The 18555-nt window shown below is 42.9% G+C and overlaps 2 protein-coding genes across 4 annotated transcripts in view; one reads left to right on the forward strand and one right to left on the reverse strand.

The window, feature by feature from the left end:
* The window catches only part of SYNE1 (spectrin repeat containing nuclear envelope protein 1), a 163708-nt gene extending 160660 nt beyond the window's left edge, over nucleotides 1-3048 (forward strand). The window contains 1 exon segment of the mRNA XM_061558914.1: nucleotides 1355-3048. Within this exon segment, the coding sequence (XP_061414898.1) occupies nucleotides 1355-1658 (304 nt within the window). The 3' untranslated portion in view covers nucleotides 1659-3048.
* Nucleotides 3047-16855, reverse strand: LOC133347029 (estrogen receptor beta-like). 3 transcript variants are annotated; one of them, XM_061558916.1, is made up of 8 exons: nucleotides 16510-16855; nucleotides 15379-15566; nucleotides 15074-15190; nucleotides 10075-10377; nucleotides 9520-9658; nucleotides 9157-9290; nucleotides 8216-8301; nucleotides 3047-4745 (listed from the first exon to the last, which is right to left on the reverse strand). In XM_061558916.1, the coding sequence occupies exons 1-8, from the start codon at nucleotides 16773-16775 to the stop codon at nucleotides 4743-4745; spliced, it is 1236 nt and encodes a 411-aa protein (XP_061414900.1). In that variant the 5' UTR covers nucleotides 16776-16855; the 3' UTR covers nucleotides 3047-4742. The 3 variants fall into 3 exon arrangements, with proteins under 3 accessions (XP_061414900.1, XP_061414899.1, XP_061414901.1); XM_061558915.1 differs by having other exon boundaries at nucleotides 8109-8301; XM_061558917.1 differs by lacking the exons at nucleotides 15074-15190; nucleotides 15379-15566; nucleotides 16510-16855 and adding an exon at nucleotides 11083-11839 and having other exon boundaries at nucleotides 8109-8301.
* Between the last annotated feature and the right edge of the window lie 1700 nt (nucleotides 16856-18555).

Consider the following 18555-nt stretch of genomic DNA (forward strand, 5'->3'; position numbering starts at 1 on the left):
GAATTGCCATGCCCCTTTTTGCCCCTCTTTCCTTTATAGATGATGGAACAGGCAAACCGATTTAGATGTAATACACATAGCACAATCATCTCCGTATTTTGGGTTGTGGAATCTCATCCTATATCGATCCCACAGTCTGCATAAATCACTGTCAGTGGCACTGTTGGTTTCTAACAATCATTACACGTTTTTTTTACCCATTCTAGATTTGAAGCTTTTACCCATGTTGATTGCATATGCAGTCCCGTCCCACTTTCTTTAATGCAGTTTCACACGGTGGCTTAATTCCACTCATTATCAGGCACGTGTTAAAAAAAAGGCTCTCATTGATCCAAACGTAAAACAAATGTTAAGTTTAATTTCAATTTTATTAAACGGTCAAGCAAATAACCTTTCCTGTATTGGCGAACAAACCGCTCGGATCGAGTCATAACGGGAGCTTCCATCATCTTTCAAAGTGCTTAAGTGGCTTTCACAATCTGTGGGTTACGGCCCCGGCGTTACTGCACCCTGCGCCGGCGTCTGCACGCACAGCGGGGGGGGGGGGGGGGGGGTGACCGACCCACCCCTGTGCCTGCAGAGTCTTGCAGCAGCAGCAGCAGCGACGAAGCGAGCCCGACCCCTCTCCCGTAAAACTTACGCGGCTTTCCTGTTTCTTTCCTGCTGACACTGATGTGGCCTGCAAGCAGCAGCGGTTTGTGGAGTCAGGAATGCCACTTCTTTTCGTGACATCGCTGTAATGCCCTCTGAGCTCTCGAGATCAAATGGCAGCAGCTGAAGAGGGGGACTGTCTTTGTGCGCACCTCCCGACTAACCTTCTTGCAGGCAGCCTGCCCTGCTTGAGCGGCCTGCTTGCACACACAACCAACTGTGCTGATCCTCACCTTTCAATGATCAATGTGTATAATGTGCTGTGCTTCACTTATGCTGAAATAAATATACAAAAGCTTTTAATTACTAATATAGGATGCTTGAATGATGCTGCAGCTGGGCTGGCATGGACTTCAAAGAGCTTATGCATGCGATTTAATTTTTCCGGTGTATGCCAATAACATTTTTATACTCCTCTGCATACAGTACTTGGTGGAATGTGTATTTGTGTACCATATATCTTATTAGTGTACCATACACTGATTATTTTATGATTTTATCCAGTTATATAATACCATTTTGTGGGTGCTTATGCAAAAATGTCTACAGCAGGTTACGATTAAAGTGACTGCATGGTGTGTAATTCCGTGCAGTAGTGCCAGATGTAATACAGTGGAGCAATTTATTTCTTAATTTTCGGAGAGGCATAATAATTCCAGTGTGGTGGTGTTTTTTCCCCCCCTCCCTTCTAACACGATATCAGATCTGAATCGTTTACTGTCTTCCCCACCCATAGCCAAAGTTTGCCAGGGGTGCGTGGCCATTCTGGTGAGCGGGGCCCTATGGGAGCGGGCGAGCAACGCGGCGGGCAGCGCGGCACGGAGCGCTCGCTGCTCCGGCGCGTGTTCCGTGCGGCCCTACCGCTGCACCTCTTCATGCTGCTGCTGCTGGGCCTCGCATGCCTCGTGCCCATCTCCGAGCACGACCTCAGCTGCACGCTCACAAACAACTTTGCTCGCTCCTTCCACCCCATGCTCCGCTACACCAACGGACCGCCACCCATATGAGCGCCGCCAGATTGGCCCCGCTCCGAGTCAGTCACGGATTGTGAATGTCTGTGAAATAATAATCATGGAATGATCTCAGAGATTGTAAGCCAACTCTGGCGAGAACTGCGGCATGAAAAGAAAATACCTTAAGTAGTCTGAAATTGTCATAATTTATTTAACTATGAATGGGAATTTCGTACAGAGAATCTGGAATGTATGAAGAGTTATTTTTCACGCTGAATATTCTTATACCACTGTAATATCTTTGGCCTCCGCCCACTCTGCCATGTCGCTGCCCTGCAAAGCAGACTTGGGTGCATGAAGAGAAAGCTTGAATAGCAAGTGAAAACGACACTGTACAGTTCTTCATAGCCACTTTAGACATAAAACAGACGTGTAATAGCATGTGCAACTCACGTCCAGTATTCTGTTAATGGGCTGTATTACGCTTACTGTAATATTCAGTGCCTCTTAACTATAATATCTAGTCACTGAAAAATACAAGGTTTGTGGCAATTACTTTAAGAACCATATGACGAGAGTAATAACGAACACTGTAATTCCACAATTTCATAATAGCACTCTTGCGAAATGTAAAAAATCCCACAGAACCAGCTCCTGTTATCCGTGCCCTAAAAAGGCTGCGTGCATAGGTTCATTGGTAACGTGCGTCAAGTGAGTGAACAAAGAATGGCGACCACGGACGCGTTGAGATGATGACAAATTAGGAGTGAATGCGTGTGCCGGCGTATATAAGCGATGGTGTCCGTGCCCTCAGGCCCTGTAGAAGTGTGGCCGGAGTGGCGCACGGCAGCAAACGCTTGCACTGCACCGATACCCGCCGGCTCTCACGCCACTGCCGTGAGAGCAGCCTGCTGTGTGAGTTATACCTCAAGTTGTGCTTCTTTCTGTAAATATTTTTTGTTTGTACGTGCCTACTCTACTAATGATTACTTCTGCATTCTGTTCGATTATGGTTAATGTTTGCTCTTAGAGTTGGACGCCAAAGGGGCATTCATGTTTGTGTCCCTGCCAGCGGCAGAAGACACCATATGTACAGTAACATGAGTGTGGATGCAGAGTTATGTGAATGGAAGAAAGTTTGTAAATGTTACAATGTCTGAAAATCTTGGTGTAAAGTAATTTTAATAGTGAACTCGGGGAGGATATAGTTGTATTTTTCAAGGAAGGAAATTTTTAAGACACGTATAATGTGCTTCCACCTTAAGCTGTATTTATGGTTGATAGAGTTTGACACAATTTTACTTGCAGCGTGAAAACACTTTGTTTTGATTCCATAACTTTATTTGCGTTTTTGTTTTGCCAAAAAAAATATTGTAAGATGTGTACTGTATTTGTTTAAGAAATTTACATTTGTATTAAATAGCAACAGTATTTCAAAGAGAAATGGTCTTTTGATGTTATGCTTGAATTTTAATGTGCTCGAATGTAATGTATGTCTTGTTGGCGGACGGACTGTCATGCCACAAACATTGCCTCAATTTGTTCAGCCACTCAGAGGGGGAATAGCAAATGTCAGGCCAATACACGCAGCTTGCTCTAACCGGGCTCACGAGGACAGGCATCACGTTGAAGCCCTTACATTCTCATTTGACAGTTGGAGTGGCCATTCACTAAGCCTTGACATACAAGTCGAACCACCCACACGTTGGAGACAGGGACCTTGAGGTTTAAAGTGATTTGTGCACCTTATAGAAGTAATTATAGGAGTGTAACGAGCTCACGATTAACCAACTGAAATTTGATTTACCAGCGTAAGATTTATGCATAGAATTGGGTGTGTAACACTCCATGGTTTTTGTTTATAATTCATAAATAGTATGGTACGTGAACATACAGATGCATATGAACATACAGATGATCGCGATTGAGTGATGTAAATTCTCATGTTCCAGAATAGCTGAAATAGCTGAAATTTGGCAATAGTACGGCACTAGTATTGTCATGTTTGATCTTGATATTTAGAAAAATATGAAGATTAAACACTTAGCATTTGGGCCTCTAAAAGTTATTGCCCGAGGGCTGGATTCAAGCATTAGAGCAGGCTCAACCCAATGTAGAAAGCGGATTTAAGCCTCGTACTACTCAAAATGTGATTCCAATCGTGTGTAAACCACGAAATCTGCTTCCTGTTGAGGGTGAAGCTTAAACCAATATTTCTGATACTGCGTTGTATTTGTGTGTCGCTTGAGTTGTATCAAACAGTTGTCCTACGGAGGGCTGCGCCCACCACCATTGACTTGGGGCCTCCGATGCCGTTGAGGGCCGCCCAACATTTGACTTTTTCTTGTAATTTAGTGCATAAAGGCAGCTCTGCCACTTCACAAATTACATGCGACGGTTTGCAAAACAACGCACGTGGGCAGGGTTTGTGTTTATTAACGTGTGTGAACGTGGCCAAAACGGTGAACAAACTTCAGCGCGGTACTGAGTTTTAGAAGTCTGCACCGTGCATGAATGAGGCACGTGTTCCGAGTTGGGATTGTGTCCACTTACCCAGGACATAGGCAGAGCGACGTTTGTACTTTGTAGTGTAAGTCGCCTGCCTTTGTACTGGAGAGCACTCGGTTGCCGATAACATGACATAATGCATCTCACTGCCGTTACATGAGAGTATTGGGGACAGTACTGCACTACACCACTGTGACAACACTTAAAATGCTGCACCGTTATGCAATGGAAATCTTACTTGCAAATAATACGACCATCCACAACCATGCTCATTTTACTGTGCCACGCACCCCTTTTTCATGAAAATGACACCGTACAGCTTCGGACAATACAGACTCGATGCTACTAAATTACGCAATATTCCGTGGCTAACTCTGCATACTTCAACCAGCACAATACCGTACGATACTACATAACCTTATCGCTGCTGTACACTCCGTGCGTTTGTTTGGTGTGGCCGTCTTTGTGAGGAGTACGCCAGGTTTGCCGTACACGTGAAGGGTGCCAGGTATCTAAGCGGTGCCCACTTTAGCTCACTTGACCTGGGCTCCCTCCAGCATATCGGTGAGCAGCGTGCGTAGTGGGATCATGTGTTTCATCTTCATGATGGTCAGATGTTGGATCCCCTTGTTACTGTTGGGCACAAAGAACAAAACACAGATGCTAATTGTGAGAGAGCAGCCACTTTCTCCTTGTCTGACACACGGCACTGCATTGACACTATCTCGTCGTTGTGTCATTGATTTAGGGCTTGTGTCAAACTAGAGCCTACATCTGGCCATACACCAGAATTGATTGAAGCAAGCTTTTCTGCTGATGAGACGCTGTGAAAACCGGTCCAGAGTTGACTCATTCTGAATTTACTAGCCTTTTGCCCGTCCAAGGACGGGTGTATTGCAGTAAATCTGAAACTTGCAAGCGAAAAGCAGACCGCGACGTGATATGCATTGCATCAATTCGTGTGCAATTTGTAAGGGCGCGGTGACACAGACTTATTTCATTTTAAGGTTATAATCCCTTGTCCATCATGACATCCTTTTTACTTCTATGTCTCAACAGCGTGACGGAGATCACGTGACGTGAGGGTTCTGCCTTTGTAGTGAGGGTTGTGAGTTGACGCCGAGGAGGGGGGAGGAGGCGGCTTGGACCCCCATGTGGAGTGACGTCAGCCGCTAATTATTATGAATGAGGTGGGGGGTGTCCATTTGGAGGATGTCACCTTATGATTATTAATGAGGCGGGCTGTTCGATGTGGAGTGACGTCACCTGCTCATGATTATTAATGAGGTGGGGGGGATCCATGTGGAGAACGTAACCTGTTCATGATTATTAATTAGGGGGGCTGGTCGACGTGGAGTGACGTCACGAGCGTTAAGGACAGACATTCCTGGGTGATTATAGTTTCGATTTAAAGCTTTCGTGACTGCAGGGATTCATCTTCTTGGTTATTTCGGTAAAGTCACGTAGAAGGGAAATAATAAAATAATAAAAATAAAACATAATAAAATAATTCTCACGACGTTTCGGCCACAACGCAAGCAGCCGTCCTGACTTTACCGAAAGAACCAAGAAGGTGATTATAGTTGGTATGCTGCTGAAATTATGCACTCCCCCCAGAAGGCCATTGGGCCAATGGGTTGTGTTAAGACGACGATTTCTTCTTTACATGGAGAAACAGGTATGAACGAGACATTGTCCACTCATCTATTGTGATCTAGAGCTGATCAGGAAAGCCTTTGACGGGCCAGGATAGTCAAGGTCTGTACACAACAGCAAAACCAAAGTGGAAGTGAAATGTAACAGTATACATATGAAACATCAAAATTAGACTGCAATAAAAAATTAACTGGAGCTTGATAATTGTTTTATTTTTACCATTTATCTGGCAACAAAACTGACACCTTTTTTTACAAGGAGTCATGTTTGCATTGACCACAATACCTGCGGTCGAAATGCAAACAAAAAAAACACAACTCTGATAATGTATGCACTGTCCTTGAAATTGATTGGTCCACACCCGAGACAGCTTTTCTTAGAGCCTAGTCTCCACATGGTGTTGGACCAGATGACGCCAAAAGGCGCACTCCTTGTAAAAAAAAAGTGTCAGTTTTGTTGCCAGATAAAAGGGTAAAAAAAACAATGATCATATTTTGTTACTGGCAAAGGAGGTTCCAATGGTGTAACTGGAGCTTATTAGGGACACATTGAAAGATTTATGTTGGTATGCCTAACAATAGCCACCATCACTTTAAAGTTGAACCAATGTATTCCATGTCTCAATAAATGAAGCCACTGTGATGGTAGTTGCACACAAACACGAATAAAATAAATCCCTCATCACAATAACTTAATTAAAATAGTGCGTCCAAAAAGAATCATAGCATACTGTACAAAGCAACCCTCATAACATGACCATAAAATACAAAAACAAAAATGTTTCATAATAAAGTAGTATGGCAAGAAAACAAAACATAAACACAGCTTTGGCAGATGTAATGCCTTACAAATTACACACACCCCAAGCCATCACAACCACTGCAAACCCCCACGCTGTTGGTGATTGCACTGCAGTGTGCAACGAGATATGAATACAATACATCCCTACATGTTGTGCAGTGGGGTGGATATAAATCGGGGCCAAGGAGTGATGATTAGAATTGAGGTAGGAGGGCAGAGAGGTATGGAATTTTGGGGAGAATGTTATTCTGGAAGTCGAGAGTCAATGGCAGAGGAGAGAATGAAGGACTTAAGTTTGCGGCTGCGTTAGAGAGGGGAGGAGGAAATCAGCAGCGTGGACATCAGAGACAGCTAAGGGGAAGGAGCGACCTACATTTCGAGTTAAAGCTTTCGTGACTGCAGGGATTAATCTTCTTGGTTCTTTCGGTAAAGTCACGTAGAAGGGAAATAATAAAATAATAAAAATAAAACATACTAAAATAAAAAATTCTCACGACGTTTCGGCCACAACGCAATCTGAGGACGGCTGCTTACGACGTTGTGGCCGAAACGTGGTGAGAATTTTTATTTTATTATATTTTATTTTTATTATTTAATATTTCCCTTCTACGTGACTTTACCGAAAGAACCAAGAAGATGAGCGACCTACAGTTTGGAGGTTGATTTTGTATTCCGTCAAAAGGCTGCTCGAGTGAAGTGGCGTTCATCATTAACACTGTTAGAGGGAACGGAGAGACTGACTACGAGTTGAAGATGACACTTTACTCTTGCTCACAGCACCTTAAATGTCCAGTGGAGATGGCTGAGTGACTCAAGAGTAAGAGCATTGAGCCAGCAAAACTGAGATTCTGGGTTTGAATCGAGTGTTTAAACTGCTGGTGATTAAACTGGGTTGTAAAATGTAGCGAGTTGGTGAGCTCAATGCAGTCACGAAAAGAAAGAACATTAAATGTAGTTGTTCACTGAATTTCGCTAATATTCCAGCTCTAAGAATTAAAATAATACATCAGTTTTCCCACATCACAATCTCTGCAGCAGGCCATGATCGAAACAAGAGGTAGATTAACAAAAAATAGCACTTGAAAGTATTCGGAGGTTCAGAGCTACGAAATCTCCTTCTGCCGGCTGTTCTCTAACAAAAGTGGTATGTTTACTCTTTGGTTTTTTTCAGTAAAGTCACGTAGGTAAAAAATCAAATCAAATAAATGAAAACAATTAAATTTAATCACGACGTTTCGGGCACAACACAAGCGTCCTTCTTCAGGTGGGGACAATGTAGCGAAAGCACAACCGCTTAAGTGTGAATCCTTGCAGTCACGAAAGCTTCAAATCTAGAAAAAGTGGTATGTTTAACACGTAGGCTTTCGCGACCAAGAATTTGTATGCACTGTTCTGCGAGAGTTTCTAGAGGACACTTTGTCTCAAAGTCACGACACCAACAGCACAGTTGGCTTCAAAATAGAAAAAAAAATTGTCAACCTCTTAAAGCTGGAATCGATATACGAACAAGTTTGTCCACGTGAATCAGGGTGCACTCACGAGGCTCTGTAGCTGATCTGGTGGATGTGGGAGAGAAGCATGAGCAGCCGCGTTAACCGGTGGAACTGCTGCCCCTCCGACAGACAGCTGTGCTCCAAGAAACTGACCAGCGCGTTGCTGACAGTGTCCATTATCTTGCAGACCGCCTTGATTGCATCTGGCTGCTCGGTCAACATCCAGTCTGAGCACAGACCTGAACAAAGCAGAGCTGTTGTCAACGGGGGCTAGAGCAGCATCATGCATTCACAATGTGTGGCTCTGTAATCCAGTGAGTATTTCTGCGAGGCTGTATCAGCCATTAGCAAAGGCCCACAATGTGCAGGAAGGGCTGCTTTTTTAATACGTAAAGAAAAAAAGTCGAAACATCTTCATACTAAAAATTATAATAGGACAGTGCTCATCACCATTGATGGCTCCAAGCAAAGGATGGAAATTCCACATCCCCCTGGCATGGACCAAGATACAATGCATTCAGTAGTGTAGTTGTAGTAGGGCCCTCCTTTCCAAGCATCACTTCTCAAGTTCGTATAACCTTACTCAACTAAAAAAAGCATATCAACTCTTATATATGACACTTTCACTTGCGCTGTTTGTTGCTGACTGCTTGGCATTGTGGACCTTTGAGCCCGTGCTCAGCAACTGAAAAAGTGGGTAAACAAGGCCATATTCCCCCAAATGAGAAGTAAATAAATCCGATTTACCTGGAATTAATTTCCCCTTAAACAATGAGAAACTCATCAGAGAGATTGTGTGCAAGGTGGAAGCAAATAATAGTAATGGTAATACACGCAAAAAGTTATTGAGACCGGAAAAGATGCGATTGACCACTGGATGAGTCCTGCCACCATGCCTTGCAAGTCACATGACATCACCTCCTCCGAACTTTAGTTTTCTGTCCAATGGCAGGACTTTGGCAACACCATACTTTATTTCCATGTGCTATGCACACTGCTGTGTTTTAAACCACCAGTTCATGTTTGCCCTTGACAGCACGGCTGAACGCATTCTATTGTGTTTACCGGAAGCGAAGGCCGACCGATAAACATACCAACATTGAGGAGGACCATAGCCTTGAGACAGGTGTACTCCTCCATCCGAAAGCACAGCTCACGGAAATGGGTCACGATAGCCAGCAGCTGGTCGAAGATTTCCATGGTGCCTTCCATACGGCTGCCGTCAGCCCTGTTTGGATTCATAGTAGACAAGTGAAACAAAGAAAACATTTAAAACATGTATTTAGAGTTTACTTAGCAAATTCCGTATTAAAAATGTAACTGCATTGTGTGTAGAATATACAAAATATGACATGTGCTTATTTTATTCTCAGGTTTTAGTTGCGTTAAACTTCACATATACTGTTGTGCAATACTGCATTTTGTAAGAATGTCATGATAGGATCAGGTGCAATTGCCTTGTAAACACAAGGTCCGAAGCAAAGACCAGAGTGTCCTGTTGTTCCATGGATCTCCAAATGAGTCCAGTGATGAGTACTTCGAGCCAGGAGTTCTCCAGGAGCTGCGTCTTAACTGGCAGATCCAGCTCCATGAATCCTTCAGGGAAGAGTGGGGCCCAAAACCATCAGCAGTAGCGTTCACTGGCTGGGTGCGAACAGTGATTTATTTCACTGCTACCACCCTCTTCACTGTTGCTTCTACACATTATGGCTTTTTACGGAACCGCCAAGTCACAAGGCAGATAGTTAATTCATGAGCAGTGTGTTGCGTTCATAATTTTTCACACAAAATAATACACATATGCAAGTCCGTGGCTTTTTTATTTTTAACAACAAGAAAATCTCCACATTGTATAGTGTACTAGTGGTTCAACTACGATTAGCATGTGGAAGTAATTATGGTGTAAACAATTTAAAAAAAGAAACAAACCCAGCAGGCGCTTTACAGGCACAGTAGTAAAGTGTGGCCAAATTAACTAACGATTGCACAGGCTGCAAAATTCCGTGCCTCACCAGGAATCTTCTTGGCCCAGGAGACGATGTGTACCATCTCCTTGGTGGCCAAGTCAGTGAACAAGGTCATCATGGAGGCCTCGGTCAGTGGCTCGCCCAGGGATCGCATACACAGCAACTTGGGGGGCTCAGCCTCCAGGAGGATGTGGATGATGCCCATGCCCTCCACGTGTGCATGAGGCACGGCTCCTCCAAACGACCTGACGCCACCCCTCCGAGCATCACTGTTGAAGCCTCTGTACCTTAGCAATGAGCAATCGTTGTTCACTCTCCCTCTGTGGCTCCTCCAGTGACCTTTGCGATCTGCTTACGGTGAACACAAGGTAAACTGGCCAAGTTTCGTATTGTATAAATGTATAAATGCATAAACAGATGAAAGTCTGTCCCATTACATAACATATTAAAGGGTTTTTTCTATTCATTGGCTAACATGCCTTCCAGAATAGTGTTTTATAGCAGCATCAGTAATGAGTTATGCAATCAAACTCCTTTGTTGGTTCAGAATAAACCTTGTCCACATTATATAATATTTCAGGTCAAAGGGAACACCAATGTAATACAATACAATGCATGTATATGCGACCACATCTCAAAACGCTGTAAACTACACCAACAGCGCATTTATTATATACCGCGATGCAGTTATAGGCAAAGGTAAAAAAGAAGGTTTTGAACATGAATTCGAATGGTGGAAGTAAGACGACAGAGTGGATGACTGGGAGGAGGTAGTTGCAGAATATGGGAGCAAGCAGATAATAATGACCTACTTGTTGAAAGTTGACTGGGTGCTTCAATGGAAAGCCTTGGTTGCTGGGGAGGAGAGTCTGCTGTTGGGAGTTAAGTGAGATGAGAAGGGAGAGACAGGCAGGGGCTAGTCTATGAGAATCTTGATAATGGTGAGTTTGATGTTAAAATTTATCCTGGATTGGATTCGAGTGATTTGGGTATTAAGGAGAGGTATTGATTACTTGTGCAGTTGAAAATTCTGGCAACGCCATTTTGGATCACCTGAAACTTGGAGATGAGGGATTTGGAGAGGCCGTAGAGGTGAGAGTTGCAATAGTCGAGCCGGAGTGTGATGAAGGCATGGATGAGAGGCTCAGCTGCAGCAGCAGCAGCAGCTGGGGTAAGAAAATGGCATATGCGGTCGATGTTGCCAAGATGGAAGTATGAGATCCCGTAGCATTGAGATATGTGGAAAGAGAATGAAAGCTTGGGATCATTGACAATGGCAAGGTTTCACACATTCTGCCAGCGTGATGTCATCGATTAGCAGCTAAATGATGTCTTGGTTAAAATAAGCAACAGACGAAAACATTACAGCTTTCCTTTGCTTCCCTCAATGTTATATAATTTCTAATTAGTTGGTGATGCTGCATTGGCAGTGCTGCACAAGCACTATTAACAAACAAAAAAACAACAAGAATTGTCAGTAACACTGCTTTAAAAGGAAAAAAATATATTATGTTCTATAGGCAGATAGTCCATAGGTGTCCACTGCAGATTTCATAATTTGTTTCCAATTTCCTCTGCCTTGTGCCAAGATGCTCACGAAGTGCCACATCTTTCTGGCACCAACCTCGTATGTAGTCAAGCCATTCTCTGTTAGGTCTTCTTCTACTTCCGGTTCCTTCAATTTTTCCCAACAGCACACTTTTTTTATTTCCCTGTTGTTGTCCATCCTACTTACATGTACGTGTGTCCAAATAGTGCCAGTTTCCTTCTCATCACTGCCTGCATCATCAGTCATCAGGTTGTCTTCTTCTATGTGCAACCTTTTCTTACGTCTACGTTGGTCACTCTTTGGGTCCAGGTTAGATGCGGCAGTATCCTTCTGTAGCAATGCATTTCGAGTGCTAATATTTTATATCTGTCAGTCTTTTTAAATGCCTAAGTCTCGCAAACATACAGAGCTCTACTTTTGCCTTTACGATCCTCGCTCTTATGTCTGTCGTACAGTTCTTGTCCCATGTCAGTAGACTTCCCAAGTACACATATTCCTTTACATTCGCAATCTTGATGCTTTCTGTTATTACTTCTTTCTCAATGTCTTCCCATCCAAACACCATAATTTTGTCTTTTAGACGTTAATCCTCAGTCCTGCATCCTTTCCTGACTTATTCAGCATATGACCATAGCCACTTCAGCACGCTCGCCGTGGAGGCTGCTCACCGATCTTACATGAACATGCTAATTTTTACCTGGCAGCCCTTTAATTGGTGAAAAATCCACCACCGTCGCGGTCGCCGCCCACCACCTACATTAACATTAGCTGCCCCGCCCATGCTGCTGACATTTGGGCTTCACCCGTTTCAAACCTTTATAAATAGTTTGCCTTTAGAAGCTAACCCCCTTTTCCTGAAGACGACCGCTTGCGTTGCGATCGAAACGTCGTAGTTTTTTGTTATTTTCTTTGCACCTATCTACGTGACTTTACCGAAAGAGGCCAAGAATATGAATTCCTGCAGTCACAAAAGCTTTAAGTCAAGATTTCGCCTGTCGGTGTTTGGGCAGAAGTTGCATTCCTAATTCGGATATAAGAAAAAAATGCTGTTTCTATGTTTATTGTCAGTCAAATATGATTTCCTTAATTTACATATGATTAATATAATTTGATATTAAAATAGTGTTATATTAATTATTTAAGTACGCATTGCTTCCTTTATGCAACATTATCAGGGAGTGTAGGAAATGTAGGAGGCACTACAGATGTTTTGGGCAGATGTTTGTTGTTAAATATAAAAATGTTTCCTGTTAAATGTTTGGTAAATCATATGTATTGTTCAATGTTCTTAGATATGATAAGCGGCTGTAATCATAATTGAGATTTGGGTGGACTCAATGCTGAGGAGCTGAGGTGTTGTGTGACGTGGAGGGTGACAAGGATGTGTCTAGTTATTGTTGCATATACACAAATGCTCCTCGGAAGAACATTTTTAAATAAATCATTTACGTTTCACAAACCTCGAGCGCCCATCTGTAGTGGAGTCGCCAAATTCTCAGAAGGACAAAACACTACGTACAGTATCTACTCTATTATTGTTGATAATAGCTGTATTGTTATTGTTGACTATTTATCCTAACTGCCCCTTCCTGGAGAGGGGCATGGCGGGCCAACCACGCTTTGGTTTGTTTATTTTTGGTAGAAAATAGATGTTTGGTGTCTGAGGAGTTTGAATTGACGGTATTGCCAGTCTCAGGTAGGGCACACTTACTAATAAGTGGTTGCATAATGTCTTTGACTACTTATTGGGACTTAGCTTCGAGGTCTTTGTCGACTTTGCTGTAAAGGAAATTACAGGCTGTTGTCTGACTCGTTCCTCTTTGTAAAAGATAGGTGTTATTTAAAATTGCATTACTTTAGCACAACAATGCTCATTTACTGAGCCATGTTACATGCCAGGTGTTTACCATGACTGGCGTTTTCTTCAAGTTGCTTTAGTGATTGAATTACCATGCAAAGTAAAATCCTGTCTCTCGAACTAAGCATATCACTGTGCTCATCTATATTGGTACTATAGTATTCCAAAGCCACCAATGCAAACTGCAGTGTTGTAAATTGCATCATACAGTGTCGTACAATGGAGGGCCACTGGCACTTATGTTATGATGAACTCTGAGCTGAAACCCAACTGGAATCTAAGTCATGGTCTTCAAACAGCGAGGTGGCTCTGTGCGCACGGCATCACCTCACCAAATGTCTCCCTTAAGGGAAGAATACATAATAACACCGCAGAAAACGTCTAACTAGACTTCAGGACACTCCGTCCGTAGCCAACACACTAAACACTTCAAAATCAACTATATGATTACTAAAAATATAAAACCAATTAAGAAAGTAACTGCAATTTTAAGATCAGCTTAACAATGCATTGTACACTGTAATTCCTGAAGTACAGCGCAGCAGAGACTTGCAATTTGAAAACTATTGAGAGAAAGCGAATGAAGAGAATGAGCCATGAATGACGCCTAAATAGGTAATGTCCTATTTAATTAACTGTAGCTCATTGAGTCCTGCTCTGGGATATTTTAGGATGACTTCTAGGCACTTCTCCAGCCTGTGTTTTTAATAGTCTACTACTTACTAGGAACACTGTGTGAAGTGCTCCAGACAGCAAATACACAAGCCCAACTTATAAATATAACCTTAGCTGTAACAAACAATTCACTTGTACGTATGTACTGCAATATCAAGTTTCCGAAATAATGTTTTCAGTCATGGGATAAAACATATGAAACAAAAACAACATTTCGAAGAAAATATAATGGAAGAATATCTGAAAAGCACACAAAAAGCACGGGGTTATGCTTGGAATTAGACTGAGAGGCAGAAAGAGAAACTCACGCATCAAAGAACAAACACAAATTATTCATATTGACTTCAAAAAGTAAGTGGACCTGGGGCAGGACACATCGTGAGACGGTTTGATTCGCGGGGCTAGTCAATAGAATGGCAGTCAAATGAGTGAGCATGCCTGAAAGGAATACCACCACGGTGACGGAGCAATGAGATCAGCTTGTGAAGAAGAGCGACATGGATTGTGGATGGCGATGTCATGGAGAGACCTTCGTCTAGCAATGGATAGATTATGCCTGATGATGGTGATGATTTTTTTTTTCGATTTAAAGCTTTCGTGACTGCAGGGATTCATCTTCTTGGTTCTTTCGGTAAAGTCACGTAGAAGGGTCTGTCTCCCCGACAGACCTGGTCTTCACCTGAGGACGGCTGCTTGCGTTGTGGCCGAAACGTCGTGAGAATTATTTTATTGTTTTGTTTTTATTATTTTATTACTTCCCTTCTACGTGACTTTACCGAAAGAACCAAGAAGATGGTGATGATGTATCACAAGTATTTAAAATTTGCAACAGCAAGGCTGCCGATCCCTCTGATCTTAGCGAGGGTCAGCCCACCACCCCACACCCACTCTGAGACGATCTCTTGCGTGCTGCTGAGCTTCGGGTAGCAGCAGCCCAGTGAGTGAGATGCGGTCATTCTCACCGTCACGAATCATCCCAGCCTCGTAGCACTTTCTCAATCGGCACGCCTGGCAGCGTCGCCTTCGCGTCTTGTCTATCGTGCAGTGGTTTGTTGCCGGGCACACAAAATTATTCTTCCCTGCGAAAGAAAAAGAGTCTGACAATCTGTCACCGAAACCGACCGTCCGATTCAGACTGACCTTTCCAAATTCGTGTCATTAGGGTCTGGGGGGGAGGGGGACCTTGTGTTGGATGGATGTTATCGATTGTGGATGGCTGTGTTGTAGATGTATATTGCCACTGCTGGCGTGTGGGGAACTTCCTTACCTTGTACGCTCCGCTTGAAGAAGGCCTTGCAGCCTTCGCACGTCCACACACCGTAGTGGTAACCGGAGGAAAAGTCCCCACAGACGGAGCATAGCTGTGTGGATGGACCTTCGGCTGGGCTCACCAAAACGGCCCGTTCAGTAACACTGTCACTGCCCGCTGAGAGCATGAACGTAGACGTTGGCAACCTAAGTGTAAATGCAAGAAAGTAGATAAAGTCACGTAGGTGTAAAATAAAATAAATCAGGGCGTTTCGGGCGCAACACAAGCGTCCGTCATCAGGTGAGAAAGCATGCGCCCGAAATGTCGTGATTTATTTTAGTTTTATACCTACGTGACTTTACCGAAAGAACCAAAGACAGCCCCTTTTCTGGAGGGCTATTTGACCTCATTACTGCAGTCACGAAAGCTTCAAATCAAGATTAAAGTAGATAAATGTTTAGTCTAATCGGAATGTGATATGCTGCCACAGCCTTGCAATAAATTTGCTGACGCTAGTCTTGTTTAAACGTTCCTCCCTGCACTAGAGGACGCTCTCGACAGCCCCTTCTCTGGAGGGCTATTTGACCTCATTCTTGCACGCCTTGCCACAAGTCTCGAAATAGGTGGGAGTAGCCACATGGTCACCACACGCGACCTGTCATACAGCTTGGTTGACAGGAGCGGTGGGTGGTATTGTTAGAGGCTCGGGGCTTAAAGAAACTTGCCCATTGTTCAACTGCCGCGCCTGGAGAAAGAGCTGGCGACATCTGTAAACGTCGTGATTTATAATTTTATTTATTTTATTATTTCTATTAGTCTTATTATTTATTTTTATTTTTACGTACGTGGCTTTACCGAAAAAACCTAAGAGTATGACATCTGTATTGCAAGTCCAGTTTGCTGACAACAATTACAACGGCGGCAGAATCTCAATATTGTGAGTTACAGTAAAATGTTCCACTATTTGTGATTTAAGTTCACTCGATTCTACAAATAAGTGTGTACAGTAATACGGTTACATAACAGCACACTTGCGGATATTTTGGCCACTCCTATTTAAACATGGGTGAGACATTTCTGACTGATGATGCCCGTACAGTATTTAAAAACTCACAACACAACAACAGAATCTTTCATCATCCTCCTTACCTGCTGCAATGAGACTGTGTGTCACCGAAGGCTGCCACCAGGCCGAGTGGAGACGTCCCAGGTTGGTGCAGATGCTGGGTGCAGCATTCGGCTGAGCAGCATTTGGGTGGCGCTTCGGACATCCAGGACTTGTGTGCAGGCAGCAGGAAAGAAGTATGGGGGTGGCAGGCTGCATCGTATTCCTCTTGCTGCTGCTGCTTCATCCCTGCCAGCGTGGACAAATGTTGACGCGTCATGGGCGGGTTCCTCGGCCAAGTTGGAAGCATTTTATAGCCCTTCAGCAGGCTGCCGACTGTAACGTGAAACCGCTGCCTCTTCTCTTTACAGTAAACTCACGTTGCTAAAAAACGAAAACTAGCTGCATGAACTGGCGGATGTGGACTGATAAACATCTTCTTCTGGAGCTTGCAATGATTGGCTGGAAATTTGGCACGGACACAATTGCGTTTTGGCAGCCATGGTTTCGTCAAATGACGACTTACGCAAGCAATTCTGAAGCACCACTTAGCAGGCGAACCTTTTTCAGAGCCACAGCGCATTGTGATTGACTCCTTTGCAAACATCCTCCAATTTCCACCCTCCATTAAACGAGTGAACGAATTAATATAAAGTTTTGCATTATACGAAAATCTTCAACTTCCTCAAAGGATGTTTTGTTTCATACAAACACACATTTTTTTGAATAAACAAGTAGATAATTCAATTTGGATTAGCTAAAATAATTTGTATGAAATCTGTACATATAGTGTCGTTCATGCAAAATTGCATCTCACACCACCGGTTGCAATTTATTTTTAAATTGTACATTACTGATTAGTGTTGATAATTTTTTATATGTTTTGTATGCTTGGTGTGTTGTCAGACCAAGATGCCTTGATGGTATATATATTGTTTCATATTGTGTTAACAAACTCTGCAATGGTTACATTTAACCAAATATACGAGACATGTCCGTTTTGTCAAAACCGTGTAATTTAAATGCCATGCAGTGCCGATACCTAAGATAATTAATGGTAAAATATTTTATTGGCATGCCTCCCATTTTCATCTTGATCATATTTAAGCAAACTATATTTGCTGTTTCAATTTAGTAAATGCCATGGACATACTCTTCTCATACCATTGAATAATACTCGATTTGTATATTTATTGTGCATTGCGCAGACACGAGTAAACACAATCGCAAGTACATGGAAATACCTACTTCGAGTATTTGGGTCGCATTGTTCATGCTGCTGCTGCTGCACATTATAGGTCCCTCTTCAGCAATTAGTTCCAAACTCTACGCAGCTTACATAACCGTACTTTGTTGTGTCATTGAGCGTTTTCCATTTATACATTGCTAGCATTCAACCTCTGGCTCGATGTCGAGGGACGAGCTTGTGCTTCAAAATATTTCCAGACAACACAGCTGAACAAAATGGCAACAACGTTCATGAGAGCACGAAAAATTGCGTGTCTGTTGAGACAAAATGCCTAATGGTGCACACTGAAATAAAAACTCCGTAATCGGACAGGACGTGAACAATTGAGAACTCATAAAACTTTGCTTTCCTGCACGTAGTGTGTTAACACGGCTCACTCCAGACATCCCCTGGTGAGATGAAGGTGTGGATGAGCTTCCTGAAGGAGGGGCTCTAATTTGTCTAAAATAAATTATACAATTTCCCAAATATATAATTATGTTTTTCATATGCTCTAAATGGTGGCATTGGAAGGTCATTTTAAGTGCTAAATGAAATGCAATGTACAAGATACATCTCTGTACACGTGAACATTGTCCTCTTGTTATGTTTGTGTTATTGTGTTTATAATACTGCCCCGATAACTGTTCTAAATTTAAAGCAGCTGTTACATGAAGTCGACAGCTCACTAACCACTGCAAGATCTCAAAATGAATCAAACGCTTCTCTATTCGATGTCAAACTTGTACATTCAATTATTCAAATATGGAAGTGATTCGTAGTGTACTGAACACGTGTGTATATGGGGCATTGCACACATTTAAGGAGTATTGCATAGAGCATGCGTGTACTACGTGTGCAC

The sequence above is a fragment of the Lethenteron reissneri genome, chromosome 25 (assembly GCF_015708825.2).
Source record: "Lethenteron reissneri isolate LAM-NWPU_2019-01 chromosome 25, ASM1570882v1, whole genome shotgun sequence".
NCBI lineage: Eukaryota > Metazoa > Chordata > Hyperoartia > Petromyzontiformes > Petromyzontidae > Lethenteron > Lethenteron reissneri.